Genomic DNA, 18,905 nt, shown 5'->3' with positions numbered 1-18,905 from the left:
CGGGAGCGGTACTGCAGATTAGGCTCTCAAAGGGTATAACCTCCAACTTGTAAAAATGCGAAAATATATACGACTTTAGGCTAAAGCCCGTGAATACTTTTCCAAACAGGTCAAGACGTCCTCACTTACATCTAGAATGAGATGTCAGAATTGTAAGTACACGAGTTGACATAAAAATTATAAACTTCTATGCGCCTTGCAAGGAGCCCATGTTACATGGTGGCCGTTTTTCGAAGCGCCGCCTACATTCATAAACACATCATGTTTTTGTTCGATAAAGTATAAAGGAAGACATCACCCGCTTTCTCCTGACAAATCTAGCCTTTTACTCAACATTGGCTGTCATTTTGGAAATTTCCTAGCAGTCTGGAATTGTAGGTTGGACGTTCGATGTCTTTCCTTCTGGTATGAATGATTTATTTGAGAACAGTATCATCAGCAAACCATGCCAGTCTGATATTTGATATCTAAAAAATGGCATTGTTGCAAAGAGGCTAAGACACACCAAGGAGCTCCTTGGACACACAGTACAGTATTTTTTTTAGAAAATCAGTCTACCAATCTATACCTTTTGCAGGTATATCTCTTTGTTATATCAATGACGGCTTGTTTTCCAAATGTTTGTTACATAAGAGGATGAAAAGTAAAGTAAAAGGCCAAAGTTGTAAGACTCATGAGAAATCGGATCAGGTCTCCGAGCAGATGTCGGGGTGAAATCGTAATGTTTTCTGAGTGATGGTCGGGCTTCTCTGACAGTCCATCACCCCATACAAGCGGACAAACAGTTGAATGAAATGCCAAAATTGTCATGGAAAGGCGGATGATGTCCATATATATCTTAAATGAACTCATTACGCACAAAAGGTAATCTGTACATTAATGTAGGGGGCGCTTTGACGGACGGGCACCTTGTTAAATGGCTACGCGTGAGTCATCCACAAATTGTCAACTGGTGTTTTTGAAAAGTCTGAAATCTAATTCTAAATATTTGTGATGGTGTCGTGATCTGTTAGGGAAGGCATTTGCTGAATTTGAGCTTGATCTGTTGTACGTTTTGACAGATTTACAAATTGGGAGGTTATACCCTATCAGAGCCTAATCTGCAGTACCGATCACGACCGCGGCCAGAAAACTGTTAAACGACCGCCAAATTGCCAAAATATAGATCTTTTCGAGAATGGGGAAATAGCGGAAGGCTCGCAAAGGGGTTAGAATTTTGGAGCCTTAATTGGCCTAAAGTTCGAAAGTACGACCATTTAAAATGAAGAATGATGATATTCAAGACAATCTTAAGAATATAACAATTGGTTAGTGGATCATACACGAGACGTTTCCTTAGCACTTTGCCAAAAGCGGTGTTCAGGTGTACATTCCCTGTGATTGTCTCTTTCTGAAGGGCTGCCACATCAAAAGTTTAATCTTATTTTGTGAAAGCCTGTTTGTCTACTAGCTTGTACATGTAACGTTAGATGAAATTTTCCTGTAGAATTCTGTATATATAATTATAGGGTGTGTGGATTGGTTAACATATCTGATAAGTCATCACATTCATCTATGTTATCTATTTTGTGAAACAATAAAATATTTATACCCCCGAAAGAACAATAATGTATTGTTTACTTGACAATGTGTGTTATCTTGTTCTTACAACCACCTTCCTCATCCCCAATGAATATCGTGGCACAGGTGCTGCCTATCATCATAATTTACCCGCACAGAGATGGGCGTTACAGAATCGCTGTTTTATCGAGAAAAAAAAATCCTTCTGGATGTACTGGTGTATTAAACGAATAAGACAAAATGTAAAAGACTTGTTTAGTGACTCTTATTATTGGAATGCCTATGCATACAGATGTTCCACATTGTGCTATTTGAAACAAGATATATGAGACCAGGCCGAATACAAAACTGCCAGAGGTTACTATCAATGGCGTGCAAGTAAATAATTGCTGAAGTCATTATGTTTCAGGTCAGACAAGGCGATCATCAAGCTTCTCATGATTAGCTTCTCATTATGGGAATTTCAGGTCATTAACAGGGCCCTATCTCAACAAATACTTTAAATGCAAGTCTATATTTTACAACATCAGCCTCTACGTTCTGTCGAGGATGTTAAATAAACAACCCACAAATCAATATCTCATATTGGAAGGGGAAACTATGTTTGACATCAACTTGATAGCAAACCTAGGACAGTTTATTCGGTGGTCCGGACAGTCAGGCCCACCGATCTCCTATTAGCACCCCGGGGAGTTTAAGCCCGATGAAGTCCACCTGCCCTTTAATAACTTCTTCAGGCTTAAACTCCCCGGAGCGCTAATGTGAGATCGGCAGGCTAACTGCCTTGGATCCCTGAACAAAACTCGCTAGCTGTCCGATCCCGGCTGGCTCCCAGGGTAGTATTCACAGATATCTTGGCAAGTCCCCACCGTTTGGCATGACTAATGCATATTGATTATGATAACAAGTGCTGTAGATGACATAAACATAATTGACCCATCTGTCTTTTTGGTTGTGGGTACCACAAGTGAAAGGGGCAGTGTGTGGAATTAGTGTAAAGCGTTAGCAGAGTTCTTTTATAACTCCTTCAGGCTTAAACTCCCCGGAGTGCTTATGTGAGATCGGCGGGCTAGCTGACTGCCTTGGATCCCTGAACAAAACTCGCTAGCTACCCGGTCCTGCCTGGCTCCCAGGGTATGTGAATACATGTCGTTTCCTACCGTCCTCGGGGCAATATAGACATTAGGATTTGTTGTGTGAACCTACAAATGTATTACCCAAGATCATCTATATAGTCTGTGTAGTAGATAGAATATCTTAATTTTCTATATTGCTAATATGGTTACAATCTAAAAGATCCCTGAGTGTTGGTTATTCAATATTTCGATGTTTTATTTCAATGAACAATATCAAAGCCCAAGCTAAAGAGATTGTACAAAAGGGTAAAGAAGTGGACTGGTTGGTTAAGCATTATAACAAATGAACAAAGTACAACAAAATATCCAACAACAATGTAAATACATGTAATTGAAGCTTCAAGACAATACTGAAACTGTTGTCATACAAATGTACACAGCTCCAATGCTATATCTACAATAGCCAGAATAAAGACACATTTAATATACTCTATGTGTAACTAAAAGTATATAATTGGAAGTGTAATTCCTGTCTGTAAACATACTTGAAATAAGAAAGTTACACAAATTATACATGAAAATAGCCAGGTAAGCAGAAAAAAACATATATCACATTCAACAACGAATATGAATATACAAATGTTGAACAGATACAAACCAACAATGATTAAAAAGTATTATAGAATTGTACAACTTACATGCCTCTTAAGAAAACATAAACAAGTAAGTATGAGTAAAATTAGCCTAAAGTTTTTAATAAAACTTATGATAGAAAATAAATGGATCCAAATATATAAATATATACCTTTTTAAACCAAACTTCATAGAATTGTTATAACAGAGTACACAAGGGCTTTCAAAAACTTAAAAAGCATGAGTTTCATTTGGAATCCTTCAATCAGGTTGGTTGTTTCATTTTGGTATGGGTGGGAATTTAACAATAAGGATAGCTATTAGTATTACATTTTGATTTAGGTGGGAATAGTCCAATCAGCATCACTGTTACATCTTGTGACAGGATGAAAATGACATACAAGACAGTAATATCCAACAGTAAATGTTAGAAACACTCACTCAAACAAACTGGTTCAGACAGTTTAAGTCTGTCAATATTGTTGATGACTTGTCAATATGGTGAAGTCTGTCTATATGACTTTGATTACTTGTTTTTCACTTTATTTTCATTTATTTATCTATAACCTGTGCTACACACTAACATTCCTACATAAGAATTCAGAGTTATAAATGCTTAATCATTGAAACCACCTACAAAGATTCTGAATTTCACTCTAGACTGTTATGAATGATCTGGCTAATATGAAACAACGATAGCTACCATAGGTTTACAAAAAGCTTTTTAGCATACTAGCACATTACTAACTCACATCTATTGTGACAGTTTCTACATGATGATATCTGTCATACATTAACTTGAAAGGAAGGACATTGGCAACAAATGTTCATTTGGCACAGCAATATGTGGCTTTGCAACACAGCAATATATATAGAGATATATCCATATGTACAACAGTAGTACTTTAACATTCGTCAACAATAAATACTTTTTATCAACAGCAAATACTTACAGCGGACACTTCAGACGTTTTCCTATCTACTTATTGTTGTAATATCACAAACTCCTTGGTACATGTAACTAGCTACCTAAACATTCATGGGACAAGTCTACTTACTGAACTACACATACCTGTGATCTAGAAGTTCTGAGTTTTATCACATCCAGGAGGTAAATGGGTAATGGCTTGATGTAGAGAGTACAGTTCTATTACATGTAATAAGTTTGCCATAACAAAAATCTGTTTCTACCTTATACAACTGAGGTGGAACTGAAAAAAAGAGACCCTTCATTGATGTACATGCACATTTTGAATGCTTTTAGTGCAGAATTCAGCTAAGGATGTGGGCCTATATGTGAGATGATCAAACAATTCCACTAGAACAAAATCATATCTACATGTACCTATATGAATGGAGCTTCAGATGCTAAAGATATCTTTTATTGTCTCAATGGTAATAGATGGTAATCTAAACTCCCATGCAAATTTTAATTGCACCTGTCCATGTGCATATACCAGATCGGCAAGCAAAACTAAGTGTCATGTACTGTTGCTGGCAAGATGGGTAAAACAACTGTCATGCTACACAAATGCATTAAAAAATCATAATTCTTTGACCTGTCTCTGACTGACTAGTGGAAGCTCTTTATCTTTCTATAGAAAGTTTTGCTCCCAACGTATTAATGATTTTTTTATCTAATAAAAGATTGACTGTTGAAAGGATCAATGATTTTTTTTATCTAATAAAAGATTGACTTTTGACAAGGATAAACCTTTTTGTTCATACAGTTCATACACTACACAGTAGGTCAAACATATTGGTTACCACATATAAGACTGTTACTCTAGAGACTCATCTATCTCGTAGAACATGGCTCTGATGTCCAGGGTGGAAGCCAGATCCAGCAGCTGTTTCTGCACGGTCAGCGCCTCCAGAACTTCGTTCTTCGGCAGCTCGGGGTGACACTGGGGGTAGTATGCTGGGCCCTGGGGAATATGTAAAAAATAGTTACTTTGGCAAAAACACATGTAGCAACCAGGCTTATAGCCAGGCATCAATTTAACACACTGTTCTGAAAATAATAAGAAAGTGGATGCTCTAGACACCCTGAAGAGGCCCTTACACTCGGGAGCAGATCCTCTGATGAGCATAAAAATTGACCAGCAATGCCACTAGGTCACAGTTGAAGACCACTAGGACAGTAATTTGCCCTTCAGGATACCTGAGAATGCACCATTTTAACTTAAACTTCTATAAAACCTTGCATCTATAGTGTTCCCCACGTGGTGAATCTTAGTCACTAAGAAATTTGGATCCCCTACAATAAAATCCTAGCTAAAAGCCAGATAGCGTCAGATTTGCTATACGTGGAGAAGATAGCAGGATGAAAGTTGTAATAGAATTCAACCTTTTTTGCACAGATCTATTAAAAATTTGTAAGAGAAGAAGGAATGTACATATGGCAACATATAAACTGACCTTGAATGCCCTGTGCAGTCTGAAGACGCAGTAACAGAACACGAACCGCAGCAACAACAGCCGCAGGAACTCATCTCCATAGAACTGGTGGTACATTCCATCTAAGACATACAGAGGAGAAATAATTCAAGTTTTTCTTCAGATTTCTGTACAGATAAGGCACTATGGCTACAATTTTCTCCAGACTTGCAATAACAATTTGTTACAAGAGATTATCCATCATGTTTGAAAATAACCACATAACTTACTCACTAATGAGGCTACCCACACACATTACTACTTAACCACATTACTCACCATGAAGTCACCCCACACACATTACCCACCCAAGTTACCAACTCATGTTCCCCACCCATGACATTGTAACTCACCCACATTGTTACACACTGACCCATGTTCCCCACCCATGACATAACTCACCCATGTTACCAACCCATGTTCCCCACCCATAACTCACCCACGCTCTTGCAGCCCATCAGCAGTCTGGCAATCTCCTCCAGGATCCTTCCCACCTGCCTCTGGGCACGCTCCCAGGATGCAATGGGAATGTCCGACAGCTTACAGATGGTGAGGAGGCCGGTCAGGGGGCAGTGCAGGAACAAGGTAAACAGGCTCCCCTTGGCTATTTCATCTGGGGATGGGGTAATAAGATTAAGAGAGTTAAGTGCATTGTAGATCAGTTTTTGTTTAAAAGTACCAAAATCATTTGGTTGAAACAAAACAATTTACAGATAACAAAAAATGCATATCATAGATGTAGTTTATAAGTGGACATCATTATTAAATTCTTTCTAATTCATGAGACTACACATTTATACTGTTTCAAGGTCTAACAAGTTAACAACAGTCCTAAGATCTTACCTACAACATCAGTGGGAACTGCAACAGGAGACAGCAGACACAACCGGGGCTGGCCAAACAGGTTCGGCATGTTCTAGAAAAAAACATGTACAACTTACTATGGGTTTTAAATCTTGTTTTGTTGTGTATCATAGAGTATAGAAAACAAATGGAAATGGATCCAGAATTTTCATAACTTATCAAAAGAATATTGTAATAAGTAAAGGCTGTCTCCAGCTTAGAATATTTTTGAGCTTACAAAAATGTCTTCATTAGTTTCATGTCATGAAGTTCAGATTTTTGGACAGATGGCGTGAAATTTTTTGCCGTTCCAACTACAAGTAGATTTCCATCCCAGGACGGAGGGACGGGTTGCGGAGACAGCCCTGTTGAATGTCTTTAAAATATTTCACTATGAAGTGTGAACACTTTACCTACTATTGTTTGTGTAGGAAACAGTCTTACCTTGAACACCTCACTGTTTTCACTGTCCACCACCAGGAATAGAGGCTTCCTTGTGAAGGGGTACAGGTCACCTGGATGGAGACTACAGCAGAACAACAGGGGGACATCATGTAACGAGTTGTTTCAACTCAGAGAACACTACTGGACATTATCATTCCATCATTCAAAATTATTGTGGGCCAAAGAATGTTTAAATGACATGAACTTTTTGTTTCAAAATGATTAAACATGATGTTTTGTCACAAGACTGGAAGAGTAACAGTAGTGTGTAATCATTAAGCAATCATTAAAAAATTGCTGTGTATATTGTTACTCTGTGACTATTGTCAGGACCACATGTTTGCTATAGTCAGCAGCCATTTGTTCAATAGTGAAAAAGAAATGTTCCCTCACCAGTGCATGTCCTTCAGCAGCTTTGACTTCTTCATAAGCTCCTCCCCCTCCTTCCTGCTATTGGTCAGCACCCCTCCATAGTCATACGCACCTGGGGTGGGACAAACCATCAGGGATGATGGGGTGGACATTTACATTTTTCTACATACCTTCAAATAACTTAATAACATTCTGTCTCTATTTTGAGAAAATTGGAAAATTGATTCACAATATACATCCATGGCAGGGAGAATGGTAGAGACCAAGTAGGTATAATAGGTATTTTTGCTTTGTTTACAATTCTTCATAGGTGTTGATTTGCAATACATTATTGTATAGCAGGGATGCATACTTGGCTTCTTTTTAGTGCCTCATGTACGAATCATAATCAATAATTATCTTGGTATGATTGATATGATACCTTCATCCTCTGGTTTAGAACAGCCTGTAGACCCAGTTGAAGAAAGGTACACCAGCATAACTCCATCTGGTGGCAGCTCCTGAAATTATACAAAAATATGTGTCAGATAAATTTGAGTCTTTGAATTAAGATTTTAAATCATAAATTGTTTCAAAACCTTCAGATTTTTTAGTTTCCATCCATACCTTGAATCCTGAAGCCAGGAAGGTGTAGAGTTGGCTGAAGGTGGGTTTGTACAGGAGGTACTTGTGTGGGTTCTCTCTCTTTCCTGGGATGTTTTCATCATTCTGTAGCAGGAGTGGGAGAGTTAACATGAGTTTGAGTCTGAGCATATTGCCTCATACATGTGTCACACAATCAACAATCTCTTCTTCTTCAATTATAATCTTTAATTGCGTGTTCAAGTAACTAGTAGCACTATATGGCTCACATTTGCCCGTTGGTCTGGGTAACATGTTCTAGATCTACATTGTATTCTTTAAACGTGTGTTGGGTTCTTTTACCAGCAGAGGTTTAATACTGAGGCTGACACCTGAAGATCTCTCATACGAGAGGCACTAGCTTTACGTAACCATTCAACTGCAATCCCTTACCTCTCCCAGCTAAACACTGATTAATTGTCCATACCTTTTCTGACCTAGGACATAAGGAAGACAGGGTGTTCCAAGAAAATTGTGTTCCATTGTTGTTATTGCTGTTTACCTCTCCTGTTTCCCCTTCCTTCTCCGGTTGGGCACCATTAGTGGTCTGCTCTGTTGCATCGAGGCCCTCTGGCTCCCGCTCCAATGTCTGCAGCATCCTGAACATGTCCACTGTCAGCTCACTAAACTTCACCTGCAGGTTCAACATAGTACAACATATGTTTGATGATGGGGGACATAAGCTTAATCATGATAGGGACTGCATCATTACTGCTGAAGCGCCACCTAGCAGTGGGAAGTAGAACTGATCATTATTGTCCTGAGGAAGGTTGCAGAAGGATTTATTTGTTACATGCTTGAAAAAAGCATGTACTGTTTCTGGTAGGGATCTTTGTGATTCCGGACCTATATCTTTAGAACCTCTGGATGGATTGCGATTTCCTTTGCTATGGGGATAGAGTGTGTGACCTATTGTGCTATTAAGTAGATTAGAAGTTTGCTGTTGTTTTGTGGTTCGTTTAAAAAAAAATATTTACACCCCTTTTCCTGTTATGGAGTGATCTGGCCTCATTCCCTCTGTCTCAACCTCCTTGGGGACAGCTAGCAGCTGTAACATCTGTTTTGTATTTTCAGTAGCATGGGAGTGTGTGGAAGGGTCGTTTCCAGTGCTATATCTCCAGAACAGAACGTGTGATTGTGATGATATTTACCTCCATGAAAAATGGAGGTATAGTTTTTGGTGTGTCTGTGTGTGTGTCTGTTTGTGTTTCCACATATTTGTGGTCAGCATAACTTTAGAACCTGTTGATGGATTGTAATGATATTTGGTATTTGGGTAGATGTTTGAAAGACGAAGGTCAAAGTCAAGTTTGGATCCCCTGGTGTGTGACCTTGGTACTGCAACAGAACTTGGATTTTTGTATCTTTTGACATGGATATGCTATGGTCTTGATTTTTTGGTGGCACATAGCTTGTGGTGTAAGGAAGAAGTGTTGTATGTTTGGGCCCTCTAGCAGCTTGCTCTAGAACTGCTGGGGCATTCTGGTCAAAATCTTCCAAGGAGCAAAAAAGAGCAACTGTGACCATCGCTGTCACCTCTGTATGGTGTTAACCATTATATACACATTGAGATACAATGTATGTGCCAGGTGCAGGTGTAACAATAAGAAATAAAAATGAAATGATGAGGACATCAGAAAGGTGTAGTTTTGGATCTGACTGTTTACCATAGGTAGATATATAACTTAAGAACAATGATGGAATAATTTTGCCAAACGTCAAACCATATCAACCCCCACAACACACCATGCGCACCATCACAAAACAAAATATTTCAAGCAGGTTTGAGTTTTCAGACTCTTGTTGTTTATGTAGCAGATGCTGTTGGATGTAATTATTCATCCTTCTCTTGTGAGATATTCAGCACCAAGGGCAGGTATCTTAACTTTTGTGTGGAGGGGTTTCAGCACCAAGGACAGATTTGTGATCTTTTCTCTTAAGCATGCTACAGTACTGTAAATCTTGAAATGTTTGCATTGGTTGCATATTTGCAGTTTTCTCTGTGACCTCTTACTGCATGTGAAATCATGATACTGGGACTACGTGTTGTTTTTCAATGGTGACTGTATTTGTTTCAAACACAAACCTAAAACACAGTTAAAAACTTCCTTTCCCCCTATAATGCAATTAAGTCCCTTAAAAAATAACTGAATTTACAGTATCACAATTCACAATGTATACGACACTCACCTGGTCCTTCCTGTTGCCCACTATGATGACCTCCTGTAGAGACAGTCTGACTTCAGTGCCTGGTTCCAGCGGCGGTACGGTGTCCTTCTGCAGGCGCTGGGATATCGTGACGGGGGACGACTCCGTGTCCAGAATGACCAGTGGCTCGGCGTCCAGAAAAGCCTGGACCTCCCCCAGCACCAGTGACCACTCTAGCTGGTCACCAGGGTCGTAGGTACTCCCATAGTCCTGGATCTGCTTGGACAACTCCTTCAGGGAAAAAAAACAAACAATAGGACAATTTTATTCGTAAAGGTTATACAGTACTGTAAAATGCTTTAACTTGGAGGGACCATACAAAAAGAAAAAAAAAAAGAAGCTTCATTGGTGCAACAAAATGTACATCATACAAATACAATATGTATTTCATATTGTCAACTACAAACTACAAAATAGAAGTACAAAATAAATGTACATATTATAGTTCTACTCACTAAATCATCAAGGCTAACATTATAAAGTAAATCTGTTATATCAGGTGGCTTAATCATAGGTTTCAGTATTCATCTTATATGATTTTGGAGTGGCAAGCAAGTTAGTAAAAAGCACTATTTGCTAGACTCAAGGAGGTTATATCACATATAGTGATATAACCTCCTTGCTAGACTACATATGTATGTGATGAATGATATTTCATTGAACATTTTAAATCTTATACATGTAACGCTAGTTCACCTTTATCTGACACCGTAACCTATATCCGTTTTTAAGAACAAAGTATTTAGGGATTTCAAACTGTAATAATATCAAAATATGGTAATTTGAAACCACTGTCCGTCATTGCGCATCAACTTGATATCCCTAGATACTCTTTTAATCAACACAACGGATATTGTTCACCCCACGAATAAAGGTGAACTAACGTTAGCACATCAAATTTTAGATTGCCAAATGTTCACATTTTACAGTATGCATAACAGGATATACTAAATTTATATTACCAGGATGTGAAATTTCCTTTTATAACAAACACTGTAAGTAAAAATACTTTTGAAGTGGTGATGTATTAACATTGCCAATTTGTACATGCCACATATTCAACAAGAGTATAAAGATCTCACGACTCCATGAAATATTTACAGTGCCTGGTTAAGTTGTACTTATTTTATTGATTATGCAAATAAGGTTTCAGTTAACATTACATGTGTCATTGGTCTTTTCCTCCAACAGTCAGTCTATGGTGACTGTCATTAGCATATCAAAAGTATATAACTGTGAAAGCACAGACAATGAGACATTATACCAAAAATAATAGCCTCTGGTGAATTAGTAGCATCTTCAATTGACCTCATGACTTTCATATGCATGTCTGAATAACAACTAGTTCTGCCACCTCTGAACTGTACTTCAACTTTGACCTTTGCTGCTATCTCCCTACTCACTTCCTGCCACTCTACTTACAGTGTACTATGGGAACACCCCAACGGTAACAAACATATGTACCAGAAACAAAGATGTACACAGTGTGACGTAAGATAACTTGAGGAACGACTGTAGACTTACCCTAACCAGGTCCCTGACCAGGTGAGTCTTGTTGAGTAGCAGACAGACCACGATGAACCTGGCATAATATCTCAGCTTCTTCACCATCAGGTCAGGCCTGCAGGCAAACAACACATGTATACAATATACTGTACTCTATAGTACCTCAATACATTGAATTTATGACTTTTCATCATGCAAGTCAAATCTTGATTTACATAAATGTCATTTAATTGATATGTCAATCATCACACAGACATACGTCACATTAGAGTCAATTCCGAGTCACCGAGAGGATTTTAAAATAATATTTGTCATAAGTTTGAACTATTCTAAGCAAAAGAATATTTCAGTCACTTAAGTTCTAAATTGTTCAAACAATTAAAAATGAAAGTTTGAACATGTTTGAACCTACCTGCATATGTTGGAAACATTGGGAAAGTAATGGTACAAATAACTCTTTATTTAGAACAATTTAGAAACATGTGATCATATGTTCCAACAATTTGTGTAATTTTTTCCCTCCATAAAAACTTTAATTACCCCCATAAACCAAGCTGCTAAGCTGGGCCTTTTGTTTGGGTGTTGTATCTTTAGATTTTCTTTAGTAGACAGGTGATTCCTTTGTCAGAAGGTGTCAGACAGACACAATTTCCTGTACTTGGCAGGGATGTGTGAATCGCCCTCTTCCCAGCCCACTGACCCAGTTTCATCATATTGTTTCCATGTTCGAACATGTGATCACATGTGATCACAAATGATGAATCTATGTTGGAACAGTTTAGAAACTATCAGAAATAATGACTTTGAAGTTAGAAATGTTTCTAACATGTTTGAATACTGTAGAAAATATTTAGAACATTACAATGATGTTATTAACAGTTCTAAACAGTTACTTATCACAATTATTATGTTATAAAGATTTCCAAAATGTTGGAACAAAAGGCAAGAAACACCCTCTTGGTAGTGTGGAATTGACTCTAGCACACTCACAGACGCTCCCCAAAACATAACTATCTTCTTGAAGGTAATAAAGATTGGAATGACATCATCATCCAGTATATCCACTTGCTGTCACAGTGACTCACTTGTCTTCCTTGTTGGCCTTGGAGTAGTACGCTCGCATGCGGATGGCAGAGTAGAAGGAGAAGGACTCATGGAGATAGTTGGTCTCACTGGTCCGGAGGCTGGAGGGTGTACAACAGTTATCATTCAATATACATCAATAATTATAAGCTTAATGACTATAGGTAATGACAGAATCATAACTTCTATGTATGAAACAATTATGATATTCTTTACAGAACTTACAGAAGTATAGGTAAGTACTGTAGAGTTCACTAGTGACAGAATGCTATAATTCTAGACTTTGGAGCAATATTTGAGAAGACTCACTAGTAATGGTAGTACAACTGGCCAATCTTGGAGGCGATCTCCCCAATCTGCCATCTCTTCAGCCCATATCTGGTGTCCAGTACTTGTCTGAGTGGGAGAGGACAAAAACATGGTTATGGTCAGGTAGATGAATACTGAGTCATCGGGTCGTCCAAACAATCCGGCATGTCTGGCCCGGCATGTCTGGTCCGTCCAGAAAATCTGACACATCTTGACAGTACAGTCCATCCAGACTTATTATGCTCATCAAAATCAATTTTGTGATGCAATTTTGAAGACCAAGACTCCCAAAGACAAGAAAACTGTTCTTAAAGTCCTTTTAACTTATCCTCTCCATGAGCTTAGTAAGTGTCCAATAAAAAATTGGTAGCCTACTTCAGTATACTTACGGTTGAAAATCCCTTTCGAAAGTAATTCTATTACATTTTGTACCATGTATAAAATGAAACATTCTGAGCATTTCTTAATATATAAACTTGTTTTGCAAACAGAATCTTTTATGCAGTTTTAGTCTGTAACAATGGGAAAGAACTTTCCGTGCCTTGGCCTTGGCCCCCATGTTGACATTTTTCCAGACGTTGCCATTGAACAAAGGGGCCATTTATAGGCTCTATACACATGCCTCTGGGTAGAACTGTTTACACACTACCTTAACCTACAGGTGTTAATTTGATAGGGCTAAATGCGTTACTACACCTTGTCCTAATGTTAACTGTATTTTACACCTACAAACCTTTCTTTCTTTATTCCTTTAGTGCCCACAATCATTATGTCGATCATTATGGCACAGTCTTTATTTAACTTCCTATTCGAGGGATGTCCCTCATTTTCACCTGAGTGAAGTGGGGAAAGTCATGCAAAGTCAGCCTTTCTTAACGGCACAAGATCGGTGACACGGGTTTGAACCCGGGACCTCTAGATCTTGGGCCTAAGCCCAATGCACTGCCGATTATGGGTGATCTCACAAATCTTGTGTTACACAGTCCCACTGTCATCAGCAGGGGCTGATGTTTCCCCCAAGGCTATCAGCAGTACTGCCCACCTGATTTAGTTGTATTACCTGTATGTCATGTGTGCTGTACGTAGTACAGTATGTATCATATAGCTACAGAAAATTCAAGTTTATGGATAAGCATTGAGCTGCGTATACACTGTTAACCCCTAGCCTTTTCAACTGTGACCCATGACCAACTAAAGATTATACAGATCTATCACATATTTTCTACCAATCCTAGATTTTTATTCATGTGCAAGATCAAAACATTAAAATATTCTTGGGTTCACAATCTAAAAATATCTATTTTAGAGCAATTATCAATATTCATGATCAGTAATTCAATTGTGTTGACCAGACGAATATAATTAATAAATTAACCCAATTTCATTAACTGTGACTAGACTCTGCCAAAAATACCAATCACCACTGCGACCTTTGACCAGATTCTTCTTCAGTTGATTTCCTAAGCCAATTAGGTTGTCTGGTAGAACACTGATTCTGTTTGCACTGTGCGCATCTCTGGTGGCCTGAATTATTTAGGTGGTGCGGAGATAATTAGGCTATAAAAGAATTTGTAATAAGATTATGATAGAGCCCGGGAGATATATCATGGAGTGAATAATATAATCAAACAATGCTATAAGTATTCACAGTGCCATTTTCATAGTACAAATAATGAACATGACAAATTTTGAGTGGATGTTAAAGGTAAACACAAAAAAGTATGAATAAAGCATTCCAAAAGTATAGACCCCATTTTACATTACTAGTAGTTTCATCTTTTGGATTGGCAAATATTGTCTGTTACTTTCTTACTGGTTGATTAAAATTATACAAAAATGTTTTTGAAAATAAGATTGAAAATTATGAAAACATGAATGCATGATATTTCATCAAGAAGTCTATCTCGAATAATATCGTCCTTTAGAAAATCTTAATTTGGAGGGAGAATGTTTAGAATGTAAAAAAAGACATGACAAAACCTAGGATTTCATGTATGAAGGAAAACATTTCAAGCCACTCTAATGCCTAAAAATCCCCTGAGCAAACAAAAAGCCTGCATGTTACTGGTGTTAGTACAGGGCCCTCATTTCTACCTGCATCTTCTGTCAACTTAACCCTAAATATTGTAAACCTACTCTTCAACATTCCTGCTTCAAAGCACACCATGTTTGCGATCACCCAGCACTCTGTGGCCAGCCATAACCCTTGACATGTCTTGTTGTGGAAGATTCAGTTACTTTGTTAACTTAAGCATCACCTTTACCTGTGAGACATTCTTTCAAACAACATAACAAAAACATATGTACTCTCAAAGTCAGGAATAAGACGATGTTAAAAATCTTTTTAAAACTTTCAACATTCAGAGCAAAAACCTCTAAGATGTAAAAAAATAACAAAGAAAGGTGGTCTAAACATAGGAACATGAAGAAAAAAAAACTGGGTCCAGGTGTATGTTTCACCTGTTTTGTACCTGGTGTCACCTGTCCAGGTGAGAATGAAATACAACCCAAAGGATAACAGACTTTTCGGGACCAGGTAGACTAAGGTAAACAAAGCGTCTGAACATCATACACGCTATTGTTCTGATATATGAATGGAACATTGTGAGTGTGCCAAATATATTGACATTTGAGCACATAGTCACACATCTAGGTTTATACTCTTAGTGCTAGCAATGCACAGTTGCTATAATTTGTGTTTAGCACAGCAGTAACAGAGAAGGATAAAATGCTATTAACCTTCTCATAGCTTTCTAGCAAACACAAGTTTGATGTCAACAGCATTGACAAGATTACTAGTAAAGACATTAGCCTAGCTGTCTCTGTGTGCATTGATGAATAAAGAAAATGATATCAAATCTGAAAGAGGACAATTAAGCGAACAAAAGCTACCAGGAGTAGGCTACAGGGAGAAAGAGGAATACATGTATAACTGATTTTCTACAAGTAAACATTTACACAGGGCTTATCTTGACAATTGTAAATCAGGGTACAAGACAGTGTTCAGTACATGTTCAAACTGTAGGGTTGGTGCTAATAGTAATACTGATGGCGTTACCTGTTCTGTTGTTGGAACTTCCACAGTTTGGTGTAGACATCAAAGGTTCTGCCAAAGTACGCCTGCCACTGACGCTGCCCATACTGGGGTAAATCTCTGCAAAATACAGCAGGGGGGCACAGGTGACTAAGGGTTAAAGTAAAAGTTGACAATTCTATATACAACCTACATCTTGTAACATATACTCAGAGCTCAATAGAACCAACTGCAACATTTAAAATGGCAGCTTTAGAAAAAAGAAAAAACTTGTTTGAGAAAAATTGAGAAACATTGCAGATAAGAAAGCAAAAAAGATTAATAATTTCAGACTGTGCCTATCAATGATAGTGCTATGATTCACTCTACCATATTAGTAGCAAAACATTCATTTGCCTAACACTGCACTGGTCCAAGAGACCTACAGAATAAGATTGGAGAGTACCAGTATGATTAATCTCTGCATTTGAACCTGGAAGCCTGTTGCCTCCATATTAATCTCATTCCTTGGCACCCCATGCCAACTTCACCATATTTACCACATGGCGTTTCCACGGCGATATATCGGATATTCTACATCATTCATCGGAAAGTTCACAGCTGTATACCAGCCAAGTGTTAACCATCAGTGACCCTTGTGCAGGAATGGCACCTTCTTGATTGAGGGTCATGAGAGGCCCTGGCTACGGGTTCTTCAACTTTACAGAGGCCCTCTTCACTATACGTACCATTCACAGGGTACATTAGCTGGTACAACACTCAGGCAGAACTCGCTGTACTTCTAACATAATGCAGCTTTATGCAATAACTGTACTTGTGTGGTTCCATGTCCTTGGAGCTGATTTTGTGTACACAACAACCAGGAGAGTAACTGAACCATTGAAAATGTACGAGAGATCCTAAATTATTCTTACAATTACAAGAAATGAAAGCTGTTGGGAATGGTGTAATGGACAGACAAAAAGGAGAGTGTAATTAAGTTTTTGCATACGTTGTAGGCAGTTTGTAGTGCGTCACATGAAATAACTGACTCAGATTCAAATTCTGCATAATAATGTCATATTATGCTTATGTTGCAGAGTCAAAGAGAATTTCTGAGCAGATAGTTTAAATTGGTCCTTATCAACACCATCATCATCATCATTTATCATCTAATGGAAATCAACCATCCGCTGAGGCCATGAATGGAATATAGTAACAGTACTAACATAACTTTGAGAATTGGTAGACATTTTAACAATCTAACGATTATGATCTCAAACATGTGTTAAATGTAGCACTTTTATGTCCCATATTTGATTCATATGGGACACTTATAATTGATTATAATACAGCTGGTCCACCAGGTGCAAAGAGAGATGACATAATGAAATTATCTCATCCCCAAAGACCCTATAACTATAAACTGCACCTTTATGGCACTTTCTCTGGACAGGCATACTGAGTGAAAGGTTGCTCAGCCATGGGTACAGCTGACCTCCAATCTCCTGGAATACTGGATTTTTTTGGAAAAGGCTGTACAGTACTTTAAAAGGTGAGGACATTTCAATATCTGACAGTCCTTACATTATCTCATCAGATAATATTTTACAATCAAAATTTAAAACACAATTGTGATTCACAACGTCCTGATTTTTTACTACAAAATTTCGAAGTGTTCTGAAACTATACAATCTTCACTAGCGCTATATCTTTTAAACTCAAAGGTTGCAGGTGGGCATTAGTATTTCAACCTTCACGCTGCAATTTTGGTACCAAAAGGCTAAAAGCAAGGAAAAGGTCTAGCTCTTGCCTGGGATTTATCCCTTTCTCAGGTGACCCCAATAAGATAATGATTCTCCAGCTGAAGTGAGATGATAATTCCCGATCAATTTACATTGGATTTGAACTGCACACTTTAGGTGTGATGGTCACATTAAATGTTCGTAAAACTGAAAGGTTCGATGTACAGCTTCCCTTTTGTAGAATTGTTACCCCCAGGGTTCACAAGTCTGAAAGTCTCTAAACTATGATAAGATACCTGAAAGCAATACTACTGATCAAGTTAGACCATAAATATTGTGTATCCTATATAATGCTAGACTAATGATTTACATGTACAGTGCAATATTAGATGCATGAAACATGAGAGAGAGAGAGAGAGAGAGAGAGAGAGAGAGAGAGAGAGAGAGAGAGAGAGAGAGAGAGAGAGAGAGAAGAAGAAAAGAACTTCAGAGGGAAAGGGACGGGGAGGTAGAGACTGAGAGGCAGAGAATACTTCACTCCGGGTCCCTAGGTAATCATAATTGTTACCTGAGTCCATTGAAGAGTTGTTTGGACTTGTCCAGCAGATAGCAGAACTCAGTCACAATCTTCCTCTCTTGCTCCGGTATTTCTTCGTCAGACATGTTCGCACCGATTCATATCGTTACCTCAGCTTCCCTCCAGGTGAAAACCTCGGCAACCGTCCAGACCCCGGTTCTGATCTCACCCGGTAGCGGTTCTAACGGTACAGCCAGACGGGCTGTCTGGAACAAGTGTGCACGGCAGGGGTGTGGTTAGCACCTTCCGACAATTGCGGCGAATTTTCCGCAAAGAAAACCACCTTGCATCGCTTTGTAGTCAGATTTGGCGGCGCCTGGATTTACAAAACGCTATCTAATTGGTTTTAACGCAGCGTTGATTGAGGCGGTTGAGAAAAGGTGACTAAAAACAGCGGCTGAATCAACCGGCCAGAAATTGTAGCCCATCCAAAAACATGACATCTGACCTCCCGTGACCTGTGACCGCTTGAAGAG

At 38.4% G+C, this 18,905-nt stretch overlaps 1 protein-coding gene across 1 annotated transcript; it reads right to left on the bottom strand.

Annotated features, from left to right (window-relative positions):
* Positions 1-5,003: 5,003 nt before the first annotated feature.
* Positions 5,004-18,905, bottom strand: LOC118421558 (protein SCAI-like). The gene is made up of 15 exons (XM_035828900.1): positions 18,421-18,905; positions 16,153-16,248; positions 13,095-13,181; positions 12,788-12,886; positions 11,721-11,817; positions 10,179-10,427; positions 8,491-8,622; positions 7,974-8,075; positions 7,789-7,867; positions 7,389-7,479; positions 6,996-7,077; positions 6,552-6,624; positions 6,148-6,321; positions 5,691-5,791; positions 5,004-5,197 (listed from the first exon to the last, which is right to left on the bottom strand). Exons 1-15 carry the CDS (start codon positions 18,513-18,515, stop codon positions 5,051-5,053), a joined length of 1,704 nt encoding a protein of 567 aa, XP_035684793.1. The 5' UTR covers positions 18,516-18,905; the 3' UTR covers positions 5,004-5,050.

This window comes from Branchiostoma floridae, chromosome 8, assembly GCF_000003815.2.
Source record: "Branchiostoma floridae strain S238N-H82 chromosome 8, Bfl_VNyyK, whole genome shotgun sequence".
Lineage (NCBI taxonomy): Eukaryota > Metazoa > Chordata > Leptocardii > Amphioxiformes > Branchiostomatidae > Branchiostoma > Branchiostoma floridae.
Note: the sequence above shows the minus strand (reverse complement) of the source record. Positions and strands in the feature narration are given on the sequence as shown.